The 23,668-nt window shown below is 44.2% G+C and overlaps 2 protein-coding genes across 4 annotated transcripts in view; both read right to left on the minus strand.

The window, feature by feature from the left end:
- Positions 1-1,938: 1,938 nt before the first annotated feature.
- On the minus strand, positions 1,939-9,604 carry SEC11A (SEC11 homolog A, signal peptidase complex subunit). Its single transcript, XM_072871441.1, has 6 exons — positions 9,450-9,604; positions 9,217-9,326; positions 7,028-7,177; positions 3,146-3,265; positions 2,558-2,615; positions 1,939-2,396 (listed from the first exon to the last, which is right to left on the minus strand). The coding sequence occupies exons 1-6, from the start codon at positions 9,498-9,500 to the stop codon at positions 2,346-2,348; spliced, it is 540 nt and encodes a 179-aa protein (XP_072727542.1). The 5' UTR covers positions 9,501-9,604; the 3' UTR covers positions 1,939-2,345.
- A 1,547-nt stretch (positions 9,605-11,151) lies between these two features.
- ZNF592 (zinc finger protein 592) overlaps positions 11,152-23,668 on the minus strand; it is a 40,251-nt gene continuing 27,734 nt past the window's right edge. For all 3 annotated transcript variants that reach the window (XM_072871438.1, XM_072871439.1, XM_072871440.1), the window contains exons 5-10: positions 22,449-22,625; positions 21,489-21,648; positions 18,295-18,573; positions 16,781-16,893; positions 13,091-13,226; positions 11,152-11,708 (exon numbers count right to left, since the gene is read on the minus strand). In XM_072871438.1, the coding sequence (XP_072727539.1) occupies positions 11,190-11,708; positions 13,091-13,226; positions 16,781-16,893; positions 18,295-18,573; positions 21,489-21,648; positions 22,449-22,625 (1,384 nt within the window). In that variant the 3' untranslated portion in view covers positions 11,152-11,189. The remainder of the gene's footprint in view (positions 11,709-13,090; positions 13,227-16,780; positions 16,894-18,294; positions 18,574-21,488; positions 21,649-22,448; positions 22,626-23,668) is intronic.

The raw sequence follows: 23,668 nt of genomic DNA on the forward strand, positions 1-23,668 counted from the left end.
TTAAGAGCTAATCCTTGCTCTATAATCATAAATCCTTTGTATTTTAGCCTTTTTTGTTAAATTAACTCAGTAACAGTAACGCAACTGCTTCTGCATGCTCAGATTTTTGCAAAAGGTGTGAAAGCGAGAGGACTCAGAGAACAGCAACAGCAGCACTTTCAGTGAGGTTTCACTGGGAGGTGTTGATTAGCAGATTTCAGAAAAGCTCAACTCAGTCCTTTATGTGAGCTAAAGTTAAAGTTAAAAACCAATTAATGCACAAAACTAGCTTAAGCTAGTTTAGCCTCAGTGCGACCTGCAAAGGCAGAAATGCTGCTCCCAATCCTCAGGAAGGTGCTCCATGGTGATAGCAGCTCTCAAAGAGAGATTTCGTGTTTGGCTTTTGACAAAACATCCCATCCATGACTCAAGCATTTTGGAGAAACTCTGTATCCAAATTCTCTTCTCAAGGGCTCCAGCACTGGAAGTGGGAGATACAGATTTTATTACCCTTTTTTATTACTAAATTGTGATTACTCAAAGGGCCACAGGCTCAAGGCTCTGTGCTGGACTTGTTCATAGACTCTTTGCAGTGTCCCAAACATAAGATTATTTTTTGCTTCATCCTACCCAGGGAACAAACCACCTGGTTAAACCAACTCATGTTGGGATACCACAGGTCAGCCCAGCTACTGAGCATTAAGCAAAATGGTCCCATGGACATAACTAACAGCACAATTCACCTCCATAGATGGGACAGGCCTGACAAGCCTAATGAGGTACATATGCAAGAAACTGAAAATAGACCATAAACCCCCTGTTGGATTTTGTCCTTGCCTTTCCTGGCTGCTTTTACCCTACACAAGCTGTGTGCGTGACAGCAGTAATCATCTTTAATGATCCCTGTTGCTGTGGAATCTTGGAGCAGTAATAAAGAAGAGGGAATAGAGGATGCGGTGAAATGCACCTGAAGTAACACACAGTAGCCTTGAACTGTCTGTAGATTTTGCAAGATTGAGAGGAGAGCTGTTAACCCAGGGAAAGCACAAGACGGGGAGGAGACAGGCTCCCACTCCAGGCTACAACTGGTAAGTAAACTGCAGAAGAGAGGTCAGGCAGCCTCACACAGAGGTAGCAAAGGCACCGTGCTCCCACTGGCTGCTCTTGTGAAGATCTGCCCTAGCGAAGGGGAAGTAAAATGTTTTCATGAGTCAGTACAGACACCATGGAGGCGAGTTATAATGGTCAATCACTCAGAGCAGGTAGCACAAATTTATATCTAAGCTGATAACTACAGAATCTCTGACTTGTACCTCTTCCTTGGGCTCTCCTCTGACACCACATCTACACAACCAGGATCACTATCCTGAATGAGAAGCCTAGGGGAAAAAAAAAAAAAAAGCTGTTGCATGTTGTGACAAGTGGTTTCTTCTTTCAGAACTCAGGGCAGTGGGGGCTCAGCCTTTCTGTAGCTTTCAGGTGAGCTGTAAGGCGTGGCCAGCTGCAGGGATTATGAGAGACCTAAAACACATTTCCAAAACTAAGAAAATTTTACTATTGCATTCTACTAAATAGTCCCTACCAAACAGCTATGGTATTTCCCATCTCAATTCTTCTGTTACCTAGTGCTGCAATGACAGCTTATGCACAAAGTAATCCTTTGCCATCTTCTGCCCAAAACACCTTGCAGTCTTTATGCAGATTATTTCAGTGTGATGTACAGAAACATAGAAATATTGAATGGATCTACAGCTCAGGACTGCTTACTCTCCAAAAAGAAATGAGAGGAGCAGCTGCTGCTGTTCTGTAAATAGAGGACAAGTTAGTTCGCTAGGGTCTAGGAGTCAGTCTGCAACGGCAAAGCCCAGGTACGCCCCCCCCAGAAACTGGGCAACAAGGCTGCACTCAGGGCAATAATGAAGAACGTGGCAGGGCTCATACCGGGCGAGATGCAAAATCTTTATTCCAGTTCTGAATTGGAAAAAACATCACCTCCACAGCTCACCATTTCATAGTTCAGTCAGCACAGGGAGAGGTCACGCTTGCCCAGCGGAGGCACAGACTTAGAGGACACAGTCCTGTAGGCACTTCGAGAGGAAGCTCAGCTTCAAAGTACAAACACTGAACAGTTTGGCTTAAATTTTTAATATAAAAACTCACTAAAAATGCTAAAATGTGACAAACCATTGGAAATACTGTGACAAACATTCGCCCTTATGCAATAAAAACCAAAACAAACCCAAACTGGCAAGAAGCTTTGAAATGCATGTTTTCTTCTTCCTCCTGGCACGTTGGACCATCATCTACTTTAAACATTCATCTAAAAAAATCCATGGCATCTTCACCTCATACGTCAGTGCAAGAGGCTATTCTCGATGGACCAGCACAAATAAACCCAGTAAAAAGAGGACTGCATACTGTAAGAGAAAGAAGATGCAAGAGTGCACATTCACATCTAAAGATGCAGTAACAGCAGCAAACATAACAGGGCAAACAGTTCTGCCTGTGTGTACGAAGTCCTCATGAAGCAATTTTAGCTGGGGTGGGAGAAGTAGGCAGAAAATGAAAAAGCTCTTACCTTAAATTTTGGATAATCATTCATTAAGATAGTCACTATTCCAATATAGGGCACAAATCTACAAGAATAAAGGTTTTATTAAAACAAACAGTATTCAAGGGTGCATACGGGAAAAGCACTGCCCTGGTACTTGTACAACAGAAGAGCCACTCAAGCATGCTGAGGGCTACAGTCAACAGGCTTGGGACTTCTTCCTCCCAAGCAGGGAAGCCATGGCAGTGGGGGCTGAGTGACAACCAGCCCCAGGGTGTGTTTTAGCCTGTGCCTTGTTCAGATCTCGCTTGCCTGCAAAGACTGTGCCTTGCAGAATAATTTTGATGAAAATTCTGATCACACCTGAGCGTGCACTGCCTTTGCATTGGTGTCCATCCAGCACCAAAATCTCAGGATGCAGCTCATAGCTTGATACCTTCACTTAAGGCAAGCTAAGAACTGAACTACCTTTGTTTTTTAACTCTCCACAGTACCTTTTGAAATGCTTTCAGGCAGGTCACTCTCAGCAGGGAGAGTTCAAGAGGAGAGGGGGATTAACAGATGGCACTGGGGGAGGGCAGTGTAAAAAGCTGCATCTTTTTCAACTTCACTTACCCTCTCGCTCGTCCTACTACGTCCTTTTTCTCCAACCAGTGCTGCCCTCGTTTGTACAGCCCTCTATCATCAACGGCGTTATTGTCTCCCTTTGTCAAAAATTTGATGTCACCGTTTTGCCTAGCAAAGACAAGACAGCCAGGTAAGTCACAGAAAAAGAGCTTATTAAAAGCTGTTCTAGAACAAGCGCGTAGAGACTAACACAAAGATATTAGAAGCAATCGTGCTACATGGTCGAGCAGGGTGAAAAAGGGAAACGGTCAAATGCAGTGGAAAGCAGACTGTTTGGGAAAAAACTGCCAACAAAAGAATGAATTCTGGCCCCAGCCAAGCTTTCCAGCAAAGTTTCAGAACAGAACTAGCAGGATGAGCCATTTCTAGCGAAGGTGCAGCTATCACCTCTTTGCTTTTGACCTGTCCTGTGTTGATGCTTCTCTTGCTTCATATACTAATGTTGGGTTCTGGACTCTATACTACCATCCAAAATGAGACTTTGGGGTTAAAGCACATGGTTCTACTCAGTAGTGGTCAGAAGCAAGCTGAAACTTAGAAATTATTAGGAAAGGGGGACAGAACAAAACAAACAATACCATTATAATACTGCATAAACTCACAATGTGCCTACATCTTGAATGCTCTGTGCAGTTCTGAATCCCCTACATCCTTTTTTGAAATGGAGAGAAGAACTGGCAAAGGTTCAGAAATGGGTAACAAGGTCTGGAACCACTTCCATACAAGAAACAACAGACCAGGACTCTTCAGCCTGGAAAAGACAGAACTGATGGGAGATATGATGGTAGTCCAATACAAATGACACAGACAGCAACAATCAGTTTTTCACTGCCTCTTCTGATACAAGACCTAGAGGGCATCAAATGAAACTCAGAGGTAACTGGTTAAAACAAGCCAGAGAAGGTGCTGTGCTTAACTAACACAGTGCAAACCAAATCATGTCTCTCTGGAAGGATATTTTGGATGCCAAAATATTACATCAGTTCAAAAAGTGACCAGGTACTCCATGTAAAAAAGAAAAGGGGACTATTAATACAGAACTGTCACCTTGTGCCCGAAATGGTAATTTGCAGAAAGCAGGGAAATTATTGCTACACACTCTCTCTAGTCTTTAATTTGTCCTGAGGCAAATTAGTTAGCTGGTCAGAAACACGATCCTGGAGCAGATGCACCTCTGCTTTGACCTGGAAACAGATGCTGCTATGCTCTAGCTTTACACACCATGTTATGCACCCTTCCCCAGTCATTTCCATTCAGCTTGCTGGACAGCCAGAAATGCTTGCTTCTAAGCAGCAGTTTGTGCCACTACTCAGGGATCGGCCAGCTCCCTGTGGCATCTGAAGGCAGATGCTGAGCGGGAGTGTTCTCATTGCTTGATTCTGTCGGCTTGCTCACAGAAACGACAGATGAAATACAACTCTGGAAAGCATGCAGATCTTCAGAGCTCATGCTGTTTTCATCATGCCTGAATACCAATGTGTGTTACTTGACAGGAGAAGCTTGGAAGAAAAAAAGGGAAAAAAAGAACACATCTTCTTCAAAGCACATTTGGCTCACAGTATGGGAACAGCAAACACTCTAGGAGCTTATAGACAGTCTGGAAAAAGATGAAGATACCCAAAGGTGCAGATAATGTAGTTTCAGGTCTGAAGACTGATGGTGCAGGATCACACCATCTTATTGAGCAGATTCAATGCTCTATCATGAACCAGTGTAAGAAGCCCACAGCACAGTTGCTCTGCTGTCTGAAAGGTGAATGAAATCTGGTCTGGCTGTCCTGCGCCAAAACCACTAAGTAAATTTTGACCGCAGACTATGTGTTTTGTGATAAAGAATGAACTCAATTTCGCTCTGAACAAAGAAAGGACTAGCAAGTAAAAGAACATTTTCTCACTGAAACAATACTGATGTGAACTGGAGCCCAAGTTGCCACAAAATCACAGAGAACAGGGTTTCTGTTTCCCTTCATTTTGACACTCCTGTCAGCTTTCACAGAGACTTTTCACAGTTTTCATTCAGTCCACAACTACAGGACAAAATGGGAAACTCCGGCCACTCTGAGGACACTCTTGAATTCCAAACCAGCATCAGAAAAATATTCTTTAGCTAGCGAAAGAATCAATTGATACGTCAGAGTCCTGCCTTCAGCGCCCAGCTTCAGGTCACAGGACATATTTTTCAGTTTTACCTTTCCTAATATAAAGATCAGGTTTGTGTTTAGTTGTTTTATTTAAATGAAACCTAAAATACTGGAGAATGGCTTTACTTCATGAAATCTAGGACTGGCACTATGGTTCTCTTACATTTTAAAAAAAAAAGCACTGGATACCTTAAGACCTAGTGCTGAGATAGAGCCAGGCAAAAAAAAAAAAAGAAGGGTGGGGAATATCTGGAGATGAACTGCCACACAGAATGCACATTTCTGCTTCTCCTTCCCATACACTAGCTGAGAGCGGAGAGAGAAGACCCTGACCTTTCTTCCCTCTTCAATAGTCAGCCCAAGCAGCAGCACTGGAGCCCAGCTGAGCCTTTAGCATGCAATACAGGAGAAGGAAAGTAGCTTTTCACTTAAAAGAGTTCCCAAGACATCACAAAAAGTGCACGTGCAATGTTAGATATCAAATTTACCAAGTATACTGACCTTATTTTTAAATTAGCAGTATCAAAGAACATGACTTTGAAAACTGACATTGTTAAATGTATTTGACATAGAATAAATCTGAACAGCAAAGAATATGCTCTGTCTACTGGGAGAGGTGCCACACTCTCATAGCCAGGATTTCAGCTGGACTGTTTATGCGCACAAAGCTGGTTGACCTTGACGTTGGGCCAGACAAATGGTCTAGATATCCCAACAGCTGTGGCTGCTACAAATGCCTGGGGAAAGGGACCGTCTCTATCCCATCAACCTCACTTGACCAGAGCAATTCTCAAATGCCACCTTTACATACGATTGAAGTGATTCACTTAACCTAGGGACAGACCTCTGAGCCCTGGTATAGCTCCAGTTCATTCATACTGCAGCAGGCATTTACTCAGAAGAAACAGATGCTGGGACCCCAGCCAACCGTTGCCCTCTCAGAGCTGGCTTGAAGAACCAGGGATTCAGTTCAAGATTTAGTTTTCACTCAAATGCCTCATGGGGCTGGCTCATAACCCCACAGACCGGCCTGGAGCAGTCACAGTTGCATCTTCCCCAACCAGCAAAATAGGAAGGCTCACGGCTGCAGAGGAAGCCTTGCTTGGAAAACTAAACCCTGTTCAGCAATCAAACCAGAGTGACTGCACTTCATTCCTTCAGACATGCAACCTGCTAAATGTTTACAGAATGAACAGTACATGGAGAGCGCAGCGCATATAGAGACTCCGAGTATAACAGTGCAACATTTCCTACAGAGAACAAAAGAAACACCCTGCCTTTGCATGACAGCAGGAACCAGGAGCATGAAGACAAGCTTTAAAATAATGCACACTACATACAAAATACCTTTCTTCCGTAAGTTCTACCTCTACAAACAAGAGTCACTTCACACACACAAATGCAGCCATACCTAGAGGAGACAATGCAACAACACTATGTAGCAGCTTGGGATGGAAATGACGGCACAGGAGACCTTAAGTGACATGGGAAATCCAGGATACCAGCACAGACTCCCCAGCTTGTGAATTCTACTGGATTATCTTTACAAGTAAACCAAAGAGGCTTCTGGTTCAGAGAGATTTCATGTCTCCGAAACTTCTATGTTACTTCTTCCTACAGCACCTGGATATCTGTTACTGATGTCCCACCCATTCTTTTACCCAAGGAGATGAGGAAAAATACAATTTAGTTAAACATCTGCAGTACAATCCCCCAAATTCTCAACATACTTCTCATGAATTTTCAGGACGCGATGGACTATAGGAATTTCCCTTCCTTCTATCCTAAAGACCACAATTTCTCCCACTCTGATTGGATCTTCAATTCGGTTCGTGAGGAACAGGAGATCTCCTCTGTGAAACGCAGGCTCCATGCTTCCACTGAAAAAGAGGAGCAATTGAACAATATTTAAACACTTAGAAGCAGGTTTCAGAGTTTATAGTCCTTTAAGAAAAATCTCACAATAACCTCAATGAAAAGCTCCTAAGAAAACCACATGGACTTGGAGACCACACATGTGTCTAACCTCTACTGCATTCAGATTTTCAGTGACCACACTACCAGCAGTTCAGATTTGTTAGGAAAAGAGCACTGCCAGCAGCCGGTGTTAAAAGCACACCAAATGGGAAAAGCCTTCCTAATAACAACAAGGCTCACGACAAGCAGTATCTTCTCGACTTCTGAGCTCTCCATTGGTAGGGCTACACTGGCAGCACTGCAGTGGTGGGAAGCTTTATTTAATTTATTTTTATTTTTCACAGGTAGATAGATAATCCTCACAAACAAAGCACTGAAAGCATACAGGCTCTTGTACTCCCATCTGGAACAGACAGACGGGTGTGCTAAAAATTTGTTATTGTGATTCATCGCTTTGCTTGACGATCTCATTTCAGGCACTGCTATTCAAGTTATTTTTCTCCTGTCTTGTAAATGGCAATTGTTACAAAATACTTAACCTTCTTAATTCCAAATAAATAATGCAGTACAAAACAAAATGATGAACTTTAAGTACCGCATATATTCATGTTTTATCTTGAGACAGCGCAGAAGCTGCTATTCAGAATAGAAGATCACATCGCTGGAGAAGGGACGTGACCTAAAGGCCCCCATCTTACTCACTGGGAGGAACAGCATGAAACATCTCCCGTGGACTTCACACACCCGTCAGGAGGGAACAGGAACGCCACTCGGTTTTATTTTGTGGGAGTTTCGTTAAATGGCATGTGGTAATTAACACTGACATAGAAACACACAGAAAGGCCAACGTGGCCACAGCACAGGCCCTGTGCAATATATATCTACGCAGCATCTGACAGCACCAGCATCCGATGCCTGCCCAATAACTTTGGCCACAGGAATTTGTCCCAGGCATTGGGAGGGTGGGATTAACACCGGTGATACCTACTGCACAGCAGTTCTGCAAAGGCAACATGCAACACCTAAAACATATCCAGTTACAGGGTGATATCCCTTCTTTTCAGCCATGCGTATAAAAGGGTACAGCTACAGCTCCCCTTTTCCTGCCCATGTTACAACTCACTAGAAGGCCAGGGAAAAAAACAAGCAGCTGCGAAAGCAGAGGTAGTAGATACTTTTAAGGATGCAGCATAACACATAATAATGCTCACTGGGCATTTCAGCAAGCCAGTTCCCATTTAAAAAAACCCAACAACTCCTTTTCACTATACGAGTTTATGTGCTGGCATCTCAAAAGAACCAAGACTCATGACATACTTCAACTGTTCACGTAGCAGCAACAAGACACGCAGACAGGCATGGCAGGAGGTGCCAGTGCACTGCAATGCTCTGCTACCACAACTTCTACTGCGGGAAGTGCCATTAGCCTTGATGAGAAGATGAACTCTGCCACAAACATTGCTTTTACACAGGGATGATCTGCCCGAGCGATGGGTTCTTCACTTGTGCCAGGCTCCCTGCTTCAAGGCCTTCCTTTTCCAAGTCTCTTTCACCCGCACCGCCGAGCATTTCTCCAGGAGGTTTAGTACAATCCAGAAACGCCTAGGTTGCACTCTTGCCATATTTGTTTGAAGTCCTTCCTCAGGACCGCTTCTCTAACATACAAGCCAGCCAGCTGACAGAAGCAGAAGAGTGAGATGCTATTTTTACATAAGCCTGTCAGCCTTGCTTACCTGCTTCCTCTTCCCTCACTGTTCCTCTGCGTTACACAAGAGCATGAATTCTTAGACAGCCTCTCGCCCACTGGGGACAGGGCAGGAGCCTCCTGCTGCCCCATCCCTCTGGAAAACCTCCTCTGGGTGAGCCCGGCGGCCCCAGCACCGCCATGCCACGGCGGGGCCCGCCGGTTCTCCAGCCCTTACCCACACCCCGTGGGGTTTTACCCTTCACCCCCGAGTGCTACCACTGAACGAGCCCCATTTAACGCCCCCGTGGGATTTACCTCAGCACCACCACGATAGGGCTCTCGCTGCCCGTCACCACCATCAGCCCCTTCCAGATCATGAGGGCGGACGAGACGATCATGCCGAAGTTCAGCACCTGGTAGTACAGCTAGGGGCGGGGGGAGAAAGGGGCGTCGGTCAGGCTCCGCGGCCCGGGGCCAGGCAGAACAGACCCGGCCCGATCCGACCCCCCCAGGACACGACCCGACCACCCCCCGCCCTGGTTCAGCACCTGCCGCTTGTTCATGCGCCGCACATCGTCCAGAAAGTCCAGCGACAGCATTGCCGGCACCGACGGCGGCACTACCACCCGACCGGCCCGGCTTCCGCTTCCGGCCCCGTTTCCGTCCGCGGCACCGCCGCTTCCGGCCCCGCCCCCTCAGGGAGGTGGCTAAGGGACGGCCATGGCGGCCTGAGCCAAGAACGACGCCCAGGCAGGCACCCTTAGATGCTTTTATTTGCAATACTTTGAAGTAAACATCATAGCAAGGCACAAACGCCGCTGCGGGTTAAATAGATACGTGATGGCTCAGGAGTGCCCCCTGCTATCCTTAACTCTACGTAGGCTACCTGGTAAAACATCCCCTAGGCTAACGTACACCGTATCAAAAAATACAAAGAGTCCAAACTGTTTGTATCAAAACACGTCGAGACGAGAAGGTGAGTGATCCAAATGCAATAAGATAAATAGTTCTTAAATTATTTAAACATCATAATAAACAATAACCAGCAGGGTTCTGGCTCAACATATTAAAAAAAAATAATGGTATAGAAGATAATTATATTACACAAAGCACGTGTGTGATGGGGCAAAGAGTGAGGAAAGAGAAAGTCAATATGACTACACAGAAAGAAACGTCTCCCACGTGTCAGGTAACACCGAGCCACAGCAGGAGAACAGCTACCAACAGACGCCAGCCCTCGCAGCACCACAGGAAGGCAGTTCCCGCTTCTGCCAACACCTCTCCGGGCTGCACTCCCCTCCTCTACTGTAGCAGCTCAAAATGAGCCAGTCAGGGAGCCCTGGCAGTGAGCAGATGCCGTCAGGAATGCCGGGACGGTTTCACTCCAGCTGACGCCACAGACAGGGGCACGGATGTTCTCCCCTTCTGGGGATGGTGCCAACCTGCCACTTGGCTCTGCCTGAGCTCCCTGCCGAGATGAGCCACCAAGCACTGGGCCTGGCTGCACCCACCCCTGGGATGGCTTCCAGCAGTGCAACTCCACTGGCACGCATCCAGCAAGTCCCCGAGGGGCACTAATCCCTCCTTAACGCGACACGTGGCTTTGAGCTGTGCTCACCCAAGAGGGCAGGGCCTACAAAATTCTTTTTTGGGATGGTTCAGGTCCAAGACATTTCATTAAATTGCCTTTTGGAAAATAAGGTTGTTATTCGGGCAATTAAAGAAAAATCAGCACAACCTACAGCTTGAACCCATCCCGTATAACACAGAAGATCCCAGATCGGCCGGCATGGTCCTGACAAGCATGTTTTTCTGAGACAGCGTTATGAGTTAAAATGAGTAAAACAAAGGCAGGATGGGAAGAAAAAAAAGAAGCCATAAATAGGAGGAGAAAGCAAGCGAGATAGGGAAGGCAAGGCTGGGGCTCCGGGCAGAGACTGAGGCAGTGCACACTCAAAAGGAAGAGAGCTCATCTTAAGGAAACTGCAGCTGCAGAAAGTGCTCCTTGATCCTCAGGAGCTGGACAAGCTCCAGCGAGGATTCTTGCCCTGCTTTCCCTTTTCACCTCTCCGGTCTGGCAGAGAGTTAGTGCTTAGGATGCAATGGCAGGGTTTTTTTTTTCTTTTTAAAATTTCCCTTACAAATAGAAGTTAACGGAAAGCAATGTCCATCCCAAGAAATCAACAGAATATTTCAAAGATTCGCCCCATCCCCACCCTGTATTCTGAGTAAAAACCCAACAACCACCCCCCCCCCCCCCCCCGACCAACCAAAAGGGTTGGTTTTTTTTAAGTCTTAAGAGACTTTGAATGATTGTTCGAGGTGCTATTAGGATCCTCCATGCCACACATCTGACTGTGTTCACAAAGAGCTGAGTCATTTTTGCACTCTTTGCATTTCAGGTTATTTTCTTCCGCCGTAGTGTTCATCTCACCATTATACCCTTCATGTCCGTTCTCACTCATCTCCCTTTGTAACTTCTGCCTTTCATCTTCCTCCTCCTCCTCCTCCTCCTCCTCCTCCTCCTCCTCTTCCTCCTCATCTTTTACTTTATGAACAATGAAGAGGTGTCTGTTCAGAGAGATGTGAGAGGTGTAGCACAAGCCACAGAACAAGCACTGGTAGGTGGAGCTGTCTGTCTTGTGCCGAGGTATGTGTTCCTGAAACTCAGTACTGATGTCTGTCGCAAATCCGCATTTAGCGCATTTCCAATGCACTTTCAGTTTTTTGGCTGGTGGCGCTTCTGAACCCGCAGAGGTCTCTGCCTGACCCAGCTCATCCGTTGCCATCCTCTTTGGAGATTTTCCCTTAAAAAAATAAGATTAAAAAGTTACTTTATTGTTGAAGCCCACATAAGAAGTGCTAAATTCCACACGTGTATCTGAAGACACCTGGGGGTGAATATACATTGGTATTTTGATACAAACTAAATGAAGCCATGCTTAGGGACTCCAGTTGCACTGCCTTTCCTACCAGTACCCAAACACCTCACCCCAGCATGCAGAATTTCAACTGCTGTCCTGCGACATGAGATGGGAGACCTGGGAGGGGTTGGCTGGGCAGAAACGTGATGGGGAAAGAGAATGTGAACATGGTGTGGGAAGGAGGAGCCCACAGAGCAGGGACAGCTGAGGGACACAGGGATGGTCATTAGCCCAGACAATGCTTCTCAGATTTAGCTCTGAAAATCTTCCTCTCCACTCAGGCTTTTTCTTCATGGCATCTCTCATTAACTCATCCCCTCTGTCTTATAATCCTGCAGCGTGCTTCTCCTCCCATGAGGATGGCTCGCTTGCATATGTCCCTTCATGTGATTTTGTTATCTCCTTATCCAGCAGCATTGAGCAGTCTTTGTTTAGGATACAGCTTATAGGCTTGTATTTGTAGAGCCAGCTGGAGCCACGTAAAGCCACCATCTGCCCCTGTTTAGCTGGGTGCCCTGGTACGTCGCCTCTGCTTGGGGGAAGCAACCATCAGCTCGTGGAAGTGAATTCTTGAGTTACTCCAGGTTTCCTTATGGCATAAATACAGAGGGAAGTCAGCCTTGGCTCCAATCCCTCTGTGCTACAGTACAGATGAACGATAAATTGCAGTGATATGGAAAATCTATGGCTATTTTTAAAGTAAACAGAGCAAAGAAGCCCAATCAGCCAACCCTCCACTCCAAAACAACACAAAATAAAATGAGTTGAACAGTTACATTTGCTGAAAAAAATTACACAGTCCTATTTAGGAGGAACACAGGTCTCACAGGTAATGGAACTAGTATGTATTTTAAAACAGAAAAGTTATCTTTTGTAACTAGCAGGAAAAACAAGGGAGAAAGAGGAAAAATGTACCAGGCTCGTGAACAGAGTGGCAAGGGAAAACAAGGGTAGTAACAAACCTAAATTAGACCTGGTTACAAAGTAGACTGAAAAAAGCCCAGTAAAACACAGGGCTACACTTCAAGAGTATCTTGAAAAATGCAAGATACATTGCCCTGGTGCTGCTGCAGCTCAGCTGCGCTTTCAGTTCTGATCCTGACACTGGCAGAGAGAAGCAAACTGGATGGAGTTGAGGAGGGGAAGGAAATCTGCCATACGGACAAGAGGGCTTGATTGCCGCAAGGCTGTGGCTCAACATAACACCCCAAGTGAACAGCTACTCGCCAGGTACATTTATTTTTCAATGAAAATATATCAGTTACTTCTGCTGTGTCTCTCTCTGGAGCTTTTGCTTTGGCCATCTGTGATAAGTCTGGGTTTTTGATGCCGTGCATGAGGCTGATGTGATTCTCCAGCATGAACGGCTGAGGAAATGTCTGATTTTCATCTGTGCAGTACCTTGGAAATACAAAAAGGAAGAACATTTATTAGAGGAAATGCCCAGCTGTTTGTTTCCATCCAAACAGCTCTTCATCACGTACCAAACCAATAGGTGTTATTGGAGACAGATGCTGGTGAGTAATGTACTATTAGATTACCAAAATATGCAGCAAATCATCATTTTAATAATAAAACATTACCCCTGAGAGAAATCTAGAACAGTTTAGAACTTACCACAGTAAGCATGAATGAGAATGGAAGTAGGGCATGTCTTATTTACAGTACAGTACTAAATAAATACAGGAACTAGTGGAGATCAGGCCCACTGTGATACATGCTACACTAGTACAAGATAAGTAAGACAGAAAATGCATAGGAGAAAACCAACTCTCAGATGAGAGACCTATGCACAGAGGGACCTCATGACTTGTGTAACACCGAGGTGGCCTGCAGCAGAACCAGGTTCTCCACCCAGTGCTCCCAAATACCAGTGCAGCATCCCATCCACAAGACCCTGTGTATCATAACACACTTAAAATTGTTACAAAACTGCTGAACTTACACCTTTGATAACAATAACCTAGGCAGAAGCACTCATGAACACATAATTTATATGTAACTATTCATGTTAAAACTTGGTAGGATTCAAGAGCTGCCAGAGACCATGGTTGACATTTCAAATGGAGATGTGAAGGGGATGTGCCATCTGTTAACCTTCACTCCCAGATGACCAAGGTCTACTGGAAAGAGGTGCCAGGTCTTGCAGACACATAAACCATCTCCCTGCAGCATGGTGAAGTACATAAAGGTCTCTGGTAGCAATTGGGAAACCCAAGATTGACTTTGTACTCTTCTGCTGCCCGCCAGCATGACACAGGGAAGGTCCATCAGCTATGCATCGACCTGAGCAATGAGGCAAGTAACACCGGACGTCTCTGAAATGCACAAATTGCAGTTGAAATGTAGGCAGCAAGGGATTAAAAGCAACAGAGAGGAGATGAAGTGTCTCTGGGCAACAAAGATATCTTTTAAAAGGAGAGAAGAGCATTCCTACTGATCTTCCCGTAACTAGACGGAAATTAAACAACAGTCAGTAATGATGTGAAAATGCAGACGTGCTCATTTAATACTTCTGTTTTTTAACAGGAACTGCTTAGATTATAAATAAATATTTAATAATGATGGAATTTTTCTCCCTCATGGAGGAAAGATGAGAGGTTATTAAGTGTTATTTATCAAAAATAAAGATGTTGAAAATCAAGTGTTCCAGACAGTTTGTATCTAAGACTTGGAAAGTAAGAGCAAGTTCTCACAACAATAACCAAGTGAATTATGAAAGAAAATACACAAAACATCAGAGTATTTTGCAATTTGTCCTAACTGAGAATTCTTTTCATGTGAGCAGGGAAAGATGCTTTCCTAACCTGAATTACTCCAGTGACAAGCTTGGCAGGAGGGTGTTCAAGCAAGTCCTCCATCACTGGTTTCTCCCTACAAATTTAACAGAAGGCAGAGACCTAAGCAGGGCAGGGGGAGAAGGGGAAATCACAGCTTGAAATGTTAGAAGCCAGAGGGAGGTCACCTACAAGACAGCATGCTGGAGTCACAAAAATACTCAGTTGTCAGATCAATGACAGATTTTACTCATGCTTCACATGGAAATCCAGAAGAGGGTGACATGAAGTTAAGGCATCAAAACCCCTGACGGGAATAACAGGTGAGACTGATACAAACTGCCTGGTGGGAACAAGGAAACAGACACCAGCAACCAAGGGAAAACAAAAGGAGCAGCAGAGACATGATGCCTTACAGAGCACAGAAAGGAGCTGAGGAGGAACTCAAAGAGATGGGAGGATTTGCGAGCAACAGTCACAGAGAAGATTTTTAGAACAGCACTCTGAACAAACTAAGAGGGATCAAAGGGGAAATTGAACAGAAGACCTTAGATCCAAACAATGAGCAGCTGTTGGGAGATGCTGGGACAAGTATTTCAAGGAAGAGATTTCATGTGATAAGTGCTACAATTTCAGTAAGTCTCCCACTATAATGATTAAAGAGAGCACAACCACTGTCCAATTAAGACTTCACCAACAGATTTTGAGAAAGAGCAACTACAAGCTTGAGAATTAAACACAACCACAATTCACTTTAATTCTAGCTGTGCCTTCTCTGCTGTAAACATGGCATGCCCATGGACCCTCAAGTGAAGCTGTGGATCCACAACTGTGTGTCGTTCTGAAAAGTAATAGAAAAACTGGACTCCAGGGCCTGTACAAGCTAATGCATACAGTAGGCTCGCACATCCCAGGTTGTTAGGTATTTCTATACAAATCCTTCTTCCCAGCTAGGCCTTATGTTCATTTTGATTCTGATACACTCCACTTTGAAAACAACTGATCCAGAGAGAACAGATTTATACAAATCAGGTACACGTAACTCGAAAGACCATCACCCACAAACTTAAGCCAGAATGAAACATACTGGGAGCCAACATTTCATCTTCGCCAGAGGTTCCAAGTCAGACCAGTTACAAGAAATGGAAAGTTTAGAAGTCCTGGCTGAAAAATGCATAGGAATGTATTCCTATCAGGCCCCAGTGGCAATGCCAATACTTTATCCATTTACTAAAATCTATTGTGGCTCACTAGGCAGTTCAAAGAAATAAAGTACATGAGTGATGTACTCAAGACAGGCTTTTAGTAACTTAAGAGCAGCAAAGTGACAGCGTGCTCTTCAGAAACACTTGCATTAAACCAAAATTTTAGTTAAATAAAAAAAATCCCACAACCAACATCACTGCAGACTTCCCTTCCAACACAAATGTGCTTTAATTCTGTTTCAGAAGGATGTCTCAGAATGAGACAGGAAGCAAGTCTGCATGGTCGCTCAGCGTATGACTTATTCTGCAACAGTAGATGAGAACACAGCAGTTGTATAGGCAGTTTTGTAAGCACTGGGCTTTATCCTGAACTAAGGCTGTATTCTCAGTTAAAATATGTTCACTAGCAATGATTTCCATTCACTGCTGATTTACATAGCTCGTCTGAACTCTCCAAATACATTTCCAACTTTGAGGTGCGTCTTCCCAAGCAAATCCAGCAGGCTTAATTCTCCATTGCCCCACAGCTTGTGCAGTCAGTTCTGCCTGTGTAAAGTGGTGGCAAGGTCTAGTGCCCTAGTTGATTAGGATTTTACACACCTTTTGTACCATTTTTTTATGGGGAAGGCACAAGAGCGATGCATGACTACACCAACCACAAAGCAGAGAAAGATTGGCCCAATATTTTATTGGCTGTTCCACAAGGGTGCACAATATAATTCTCATTTTGCACCTGCAGATCTCAAACCAAACCTTACCCTAAGTTTCCAAAGGGCATTGTGCAGTCAAAAGCAAGGACTTATTTTAGCCACCAATTCTCTCATGTTTAACATATTCTACTTCTCACTCTCCCCCAGTAACTTATAGCCTGGAGTAGATATGAGCAGACACGATCTATTACCAAAGGGCTTCCAAACTCGAAGGTTTAGCCTGTCATTGAAAACAAATTTGAAAAGTGGTATTCAGTACGTACCAGCAAGTATAAACTTTCTTTGCTGTGTCGTGATTATTGCGGATGTGTCTACGCAGACTGTTGGAGGCATTAAATGAGCGTTCACACTGTCGACAGGGATATCTCTTCATAGACTAGCAGAAGAACAGAAATATCTTTTAATAACAGGGAGGTGGAAGGCACTGACTGGATTCTAACATTCCCATGCTCTTAAGCTGGACCTTACCTCTCAGGTGCAAAAAATCCCTCTTCCACTGATAAAGATCACTGAGATTTTGGGGTCCCACTTATACTCAGCCCAACAGCTGGCTAATACCAGCAATGGTCTTATAAAAATCAGGACTAGTTAAAGCACATGCTTGATTATTTATTTTAATAGGAATTGCATTAGTTGCTTCTCCTGTGGTCTCATTTCACTACAGGATGCTCTGCAGAATTAATTCAGTGGAAGGTCCCTTCTGCCCCAGAAGAAGGCAGGACCCCAGTGTGAAGTACAAGTCCCCCTTCTGTATCCTCATAATTCAGCACAATAAAAGGGAGCATGTTAAGGAGCATCACATAGTCCTGCTTGTTATCCATTTATGATATCCATGTCCCCCTACACAACTCTGCCCTGTAACTAGCCTCCTCCTTTTCCTACAGTCCTTTGTATAACCTGCATGCATTCCATTTAAAATCTTCTTAGACTTGTTTAATGAATACATGTATGCATTGAACTTAAATATTTGGCAAATTTCCTACTTCTACAGAATTCAAATGGGAAAATCCAGCATTCTCACCCTGCCCCCATCTTCTTCTCTTGACACTTATCAAATGGACAATCCAGCACTCCCCAAGTCAAGCTAGGAGTCAAAGACAATGATCCAGATTTCCACAGCCTCTGCTCATAGGCCTTGAGAAGGGTGACTCAGTATATAAAACAAGAAGTCCTGATGCCAAAGTACTAAGGAATCTGGCTGCACACAGCATCTTGGCCTATGTTCTGCCAGCGAACAAGGGTCAGCTTGACAGAAGTAGGTCAAGGCAACACAAAGCTTGAGCTGGATGAAACCAACAAAATTGACATTTACAGTTCTTATAATGATAGCTCTGCGCACTGCATGAGTCTGTTACTCTTCCCCAGTTAGATGTAGTGATATCTATCAAACAATTCAACATCATTTAGAGGAACTGTATGTCCTTCTGTAACTTTGAGTGTAGATAGTTTGGATCAGACTGTTGAACCAGCAACTGGAGAAGACACAACTTTCCATCCACTTACCCAGATGAGCCGAAGAGGACGCCTGACATTAGGTGCAGTGGAAGAAGGAACAGCAAAGAGGATGAGGTACGCAGGTTGTAGTGTGTACGATCAAGGACAGAAAGTGTGCTTACAACAGGCTACATAATTTTTTTTGTTCTGGCCCTGAGCTTACTCCTCAGTGAGCTGGCAGACAGATTCTTGGTTTCTTTTTGCCCCAAATATTAATGATTATCAGACTCTTTTGCTAAAAATATCTTGTTACCTAGTTGAAGTGTTTCATCTGAGTCCTTACCCTTCCATGACTTCTCTTCATGTGGGACACATAGGTTTCCCGATCAGGGATCCACTGTGAACATTCCTTGCAAGTCCAACCAGTTCTTCTCAGTCTGGACTTGGATTCAGGATTGTGTCCTTCCACCCTCATGTCCTTCCTCAGCAGAGGGGAGTGTGAAGTCCCGTTGGCTACCAACAGCTCCTTTGGTGGGGTATGAACCTGGTTCCTTGATGCCTTCTCAGACTTCTGTCGAAAGTTTGAGAGCTCCTCAGGATTTTGAGGGACTCCATGAACACCCTGGATAACAATAATAATGGAATCACACATAACATTTATATGTAATTCATATTATACACCCTCATTTATAAATAAATAACATTTATTATTTAAATAATTAATTTAAGCTCCTGCCCCCCAAAACAGTATGCTGATGTCTTGCTCCTGCATATCTTCGTATTTCCCCTTGAAGCCAGCTCTAGTGCTTTCCCCAGAAAGAGATTTTCCCAAGAAACATGAAGCTTCTATTTATGTTTTCTGCGTGACAACAGCAGCTCCTTGGTGCTGCCTGTTTAACATTTTGGATGAGCTCTGAGAACTCTAGTTAAACAGGGAAGATGTAATGGAAGAGAAATGTTAATTGTCATTATTTCAAGAGCCTAAGCTCTAAAAACACATTGCTTTGGTAAGCTCTGAATGAAATGTTTGCTGTTGTCTTGGGGGCTCCAAAGCTGCTTCATTTTTGCTCAAGGGACATGAAGAGACAACCTCTCATTTTCTCCAACCCTACTTTCCTCAATTTCACAATGCCTATTGCTATGTACATTTTCATGGTTCAAAACTTTGCTCTTGACAAATAAAAGCAAGCATAAAGCCAGAAACCAGCCTTTTAAGGAATACATCTCCAGGCTCTTTGGTTGTTCAACAGGCCAAAATCCAAAGTCCCCCAAAAAGTTATTTTAACAAAGAAAACTGAACATAAGGAAAATAATCCAGAAATTAAGAGCTGTGGGAAAGCAAAAGCAAATAAAATAGCAACATACCAAAGAAACCTCAAGAAACTCCCCTAGGAACAACAGTTCATCCACACAAAAGGGTAATTTAGAGGTTTAATTTTGCACAGTAATTAATAACGGGTAAAGTTTCAACACACGAAGGCCACAGGCCTTTGGAAGTCTTTGGTGTCTTTGGGTTGGACACCAAACAAACTTCAAAACACAATGTCTCATCTGAGACACCTGTGTGCTTTGCACCTGATCCAGCTGATGTCCACAGCAGCTCTTTCATGCAATGGCAGCAGAGTGACAGCTGTGCTCCACAGCATTACTAGCTATTTAGGGTAACACAAACACTTCACCTTTCTCCCCATCTGGAAATCTCAAGAGTGTTTTATAAGCAAAGAGTACATTAGTACCCATTACTCCATTTGTCCTCTTATTACACCACTGGCGGGGGAAAAAAAAGGAGCACAGAAAAATGAACTGACTTCTTTGCAGAATCAATAACAGGAACCAGACGTTCTAACTCCTACTCTTACGCTTTAACAATGGAAAGCCAGGAAAGATGAGAAAGCACACAGTTTCTTTATTTTGCATGGAGGAGCAAATTAGACAGCACCTACTATAAACTCTATATTGCATAAAGGAACGGGATCTGATAGGAGAGGAGATAGATTAGTGCAATTACTACCCTGCCACAGCCAAAAAGCCTTCTTCAATTACCACCTCAAAGACCTGTTGATGGACAAATACTGCCTTATGGTTAAACGACAAAAGTTTTGTAGTGGAGATGTCAGGGTGCTGGTGCACAAACTGCTGTAGGCAGGTCCCTTAGGGTGAGATTTGCAAATGAGCTGCAACAAGTTGTGTACCTCAACTCAAGCCTGTCTTTTAGCATTGGGGTTGAATGCCTCTTTGAAGGTCCAAGCCTTAATCTGGACTCCATTTTCCTGGCTATAACACAGGAAGATTAGCAATCATCAACTTCACAGGAGGGCTTCAAATGTTACTTTATTACTGCATGCAAAGCATTTCCAGATTTGCAAGTTAAAGGTATGGAGGAGAGAGCAAAGAAGTAGTTTTGAATGTTTTTTGCTTTTAGGAGTGAGCTGACTTATCTTCTTGCTTTTTAAGTGTAAGTATAAACAAAATAAAGTCACTGATTTAAAAAAATTATGTCACTTTTTTTCTAATCAAAGGGAAATAAGACTTTGCAAGCTCTTTCTTCAGAATGTCATCAAGAAAACTTCTCAGAGGATTTCCACAGCAATGTTGTTAGACACTGTACATAGAAACATACTAAGACAACAGAAAAATGCGGTGCCCACAAATTCTTGGGATAATCAGATCTGCAAGTCCTCACATGCATCCCGCTAGAAACCACCACCAAAGGGACAATAACCGGCTTTTCATATGTATAAAAGAGTGATGAATTATAGTGAGATTATTGCAGTGCTTATTGCAATATAAGTGGTTACTGAGGGAGGGCAGGTACAAAGCACTCTCCAGACCACCATTTCCACCAAGTTTTGAGGTTGCACACAACTATCCATTTCAGAACATCTTCTGGAGCAGCCTGAGTGGTGCCAGTGTGGATGCACACAAGGCGGGGGTCCCACCTCCCGAAGGCTGGTACCTCCAGGGCCTTCTGCCTCTGTGACTGCCCTCTTGCAATCTTGTGTGGTTCTGCAGGCAAGTGGAGCAGCCAGGGAAGTGGGGTGTTAAATGCTATGCAGCCTCTCTCCAAGGCAGCTGCAAGGGGGCCAAAGCTCTCTAGGTGAGTATCCAAAAGAGGGAGATTCAGCTTTCATTATATAAATTGAGTAACACCGTGGGCAGAGAATACTTCTCCCTGTCTCCCAACCAAAGATAAAGCTCCTGCCCTGGTTTAATCACTTCCTTGGATTTAATATAGAACAGTTAAAAATAAAAAAGATTTACCAGTAGAAAACAAGCCTTTGTCATAAGGTTAAATTACGTATAGATGAGAGTAACTATATTAGTATATACTAATACGCCTGCATTATTACCAACTAACACAAAATGCTCCACTGATGTTTCCAGATAATACTGTAAATCATTGTAGTCTATTTTTCCACTAATACATTCCTCAAGAACCTTCCATTTCTTCAACCAATTTCCTCACACAGTTGATGTAAACTCTCTGTGAACTCAAAAGATAGGACCTTGTATCAGTAAGTGGTGGGAGTTACCTACCTTAACGTGCTGCATTAACTGCTGTTTCTGCATATACACCAGCTGACACTGTGGGCACTTAAACACTCCCACTAACAATTTGTTGGTGTTCTGCTGGAAGTGCTCCTGGAGCAGCTTCTTCTTGTTAAAGACCGTCTCGCAAGAGCATTTGTAGATCACCCTGGAACAATTAAAAAAAGTAAACTCGTCTCTCTTCAGTAGTGGTCTTAAGAAGACAGTGGAAAAAGTTATTTCAGCAACTTCAGAAAGGGATGGGCTTCTGAGGAGGGCTGTGCTCTCAATGTATTGTCAACACACACCCACGTGGACAACTGAACCATTAACTCAACTGGGAAGAACAACAAAATGCCTCAGGCACATACCACAGATTTCTAAAAATAAGTTTACTTCTATGCATATGCATAACTACCTACATGTGTGTGTCGGTAAGTGCAGACAGATGGGAGCAAACTCAAAGTATACTAGCTAGCTACACATTACTTTCAATCCCACCCTTCCACAGTTCCTCCCTTAAAGCACACATTTTCGGCAGTAGCTCAAGGCTTGGAGGGGAAAGCTACAGAGTAGAAAAAACAGGAGGCTTCTCTCTTGTGATTTTTGGGGGCAACGCTGCATGGCATAACCCTCCTCTTCCTTTTGAGTGCCAGATGCAGCAGTTATCCTGGAGCCATCTACCAAGAGGTGCCACTCTGGGTCCTGCTGGACAAAGAGGTGACAATTAAGATCCTTCTACGGATGTTCAGCTCTTCCCTGCCCAAACTCCTCTCCTCCTACCCAAGGAGACCACATTCATACCAAGGAGAGCACACTATGGCTAGGAACAGACCCCTGCCAGCAGACAAAGTGGCAGGTCTTCTCATATGAGGACAGAAACCGAAAATAGAAAAAAATTCGGAGGGAAATGGGGAGTCCTAGAGCTACCCAGCAAAGGAGAAGAAGAGAGAAACCCAAAATGCTTACTGAGTAGTCTTGTGAAGCTCTGCTGGGTGCTGGCTGGTCATGTGAGCTGTGGTGCTGTCGGCTGACTTGAAGGCCATTGGGCAAAAAGAACACTTGTGGAAGACTTCGCAGTGTTTCTCATGGATGTGCACTTTCAACATGGCGAGGGTCATGAAGACAACTCCACAATGGATGCACCTGGGGGACATACAAAGAAAGAGCTGAGTTACAACCACAGTGTGGCTTCCAACACACACGCAAAGTGGCGCAGATGGAGGTAAGCACCAGGCGGGTCCTCATTTAGTCTCTTCAATAGCAACGTGGAAGAGTCAAGGAGGAATACGATACAGGAATTCACAAGCTGGGCAGATCTCACAACTAGATGTAGCGACAAGCAAACAAGACCTATAAAAGAAGCCTTCAGAGACTAAGACTAAAACAACTCAGAAAGAATAAAGGAAGATGGGGTTCAGCAAAATGCCAGCCCTGTATCGGTGAAAGCTAATTCCACCACAGCTAAAGATGAAGAACTAAAGTAAAAGTACCTGATGAGATCTCTGGGTAGCAATAAGCAGCATAAATACCAGTCAGTCCCCAGTAAAAAATAAACAGAAAAAGAATATTCAGCTAGGAAATCTTCAGTAACCCTGTACAATTGCTTCTCATATTCCACTAAGCACTAGAAAATAATGACAGCAATAGCAAAGATACTGAAAACAGCAACAGAAACGCACAAGGAACTGATTAAGCTCATTAAAATCATTAAGACAGAGGTGTTGCCTGGAAAGTGCTTGTCTGGGAGCTGGGGGGATGCTCTGAGAGGAGAGAAAGGAAGAAGCAGAGATTGTGCCAAAGGACGCTTCTCAGTAGCTGAAAACATAGACCCGGGGCCAGGAGGAGAGCCAGGGTCACCCCACTGGTCCCAGCCTGCCTCTCCTCCCAGCACAGTCCTGTGACAGGCTTTGCCTGATGCTTCCCCAGGATGGCAACAACCGGCAGCCGTACTATATTTAGCTTTAATACTCCTCCCAAGCACCCACCCACCTGCTGTTCTCTGAGAGAAGCCACACACAAACACTACAAGGGCACATAAGGATGCAGACACCTGCCCTTGCCTGCCTTGTCCACACCAGCTGTGGGGTTTACCATGCCCATAGGAGCACCTATGCTGATCTGGGATCAGAATAGCATCTCCTAAGAAGATTCAATCAAAATAGCTATCAGCAGATCTCCGCTTAAGC

Source organism: Ciconia boyciana, chromosome 8, assembly GCF_034638445.1.
Source record: "Ciconia boyciana chromosome 8, ASM3463844v1, whole genome shotgun sequence".
NCBI classification, from domain to species: domain Eukaryota; kingdom Metazoa; phylum Chordata; class Aves; order Ciconiiformes; family Ciconiidae; genus Ciconia; species Ciconia boyciana.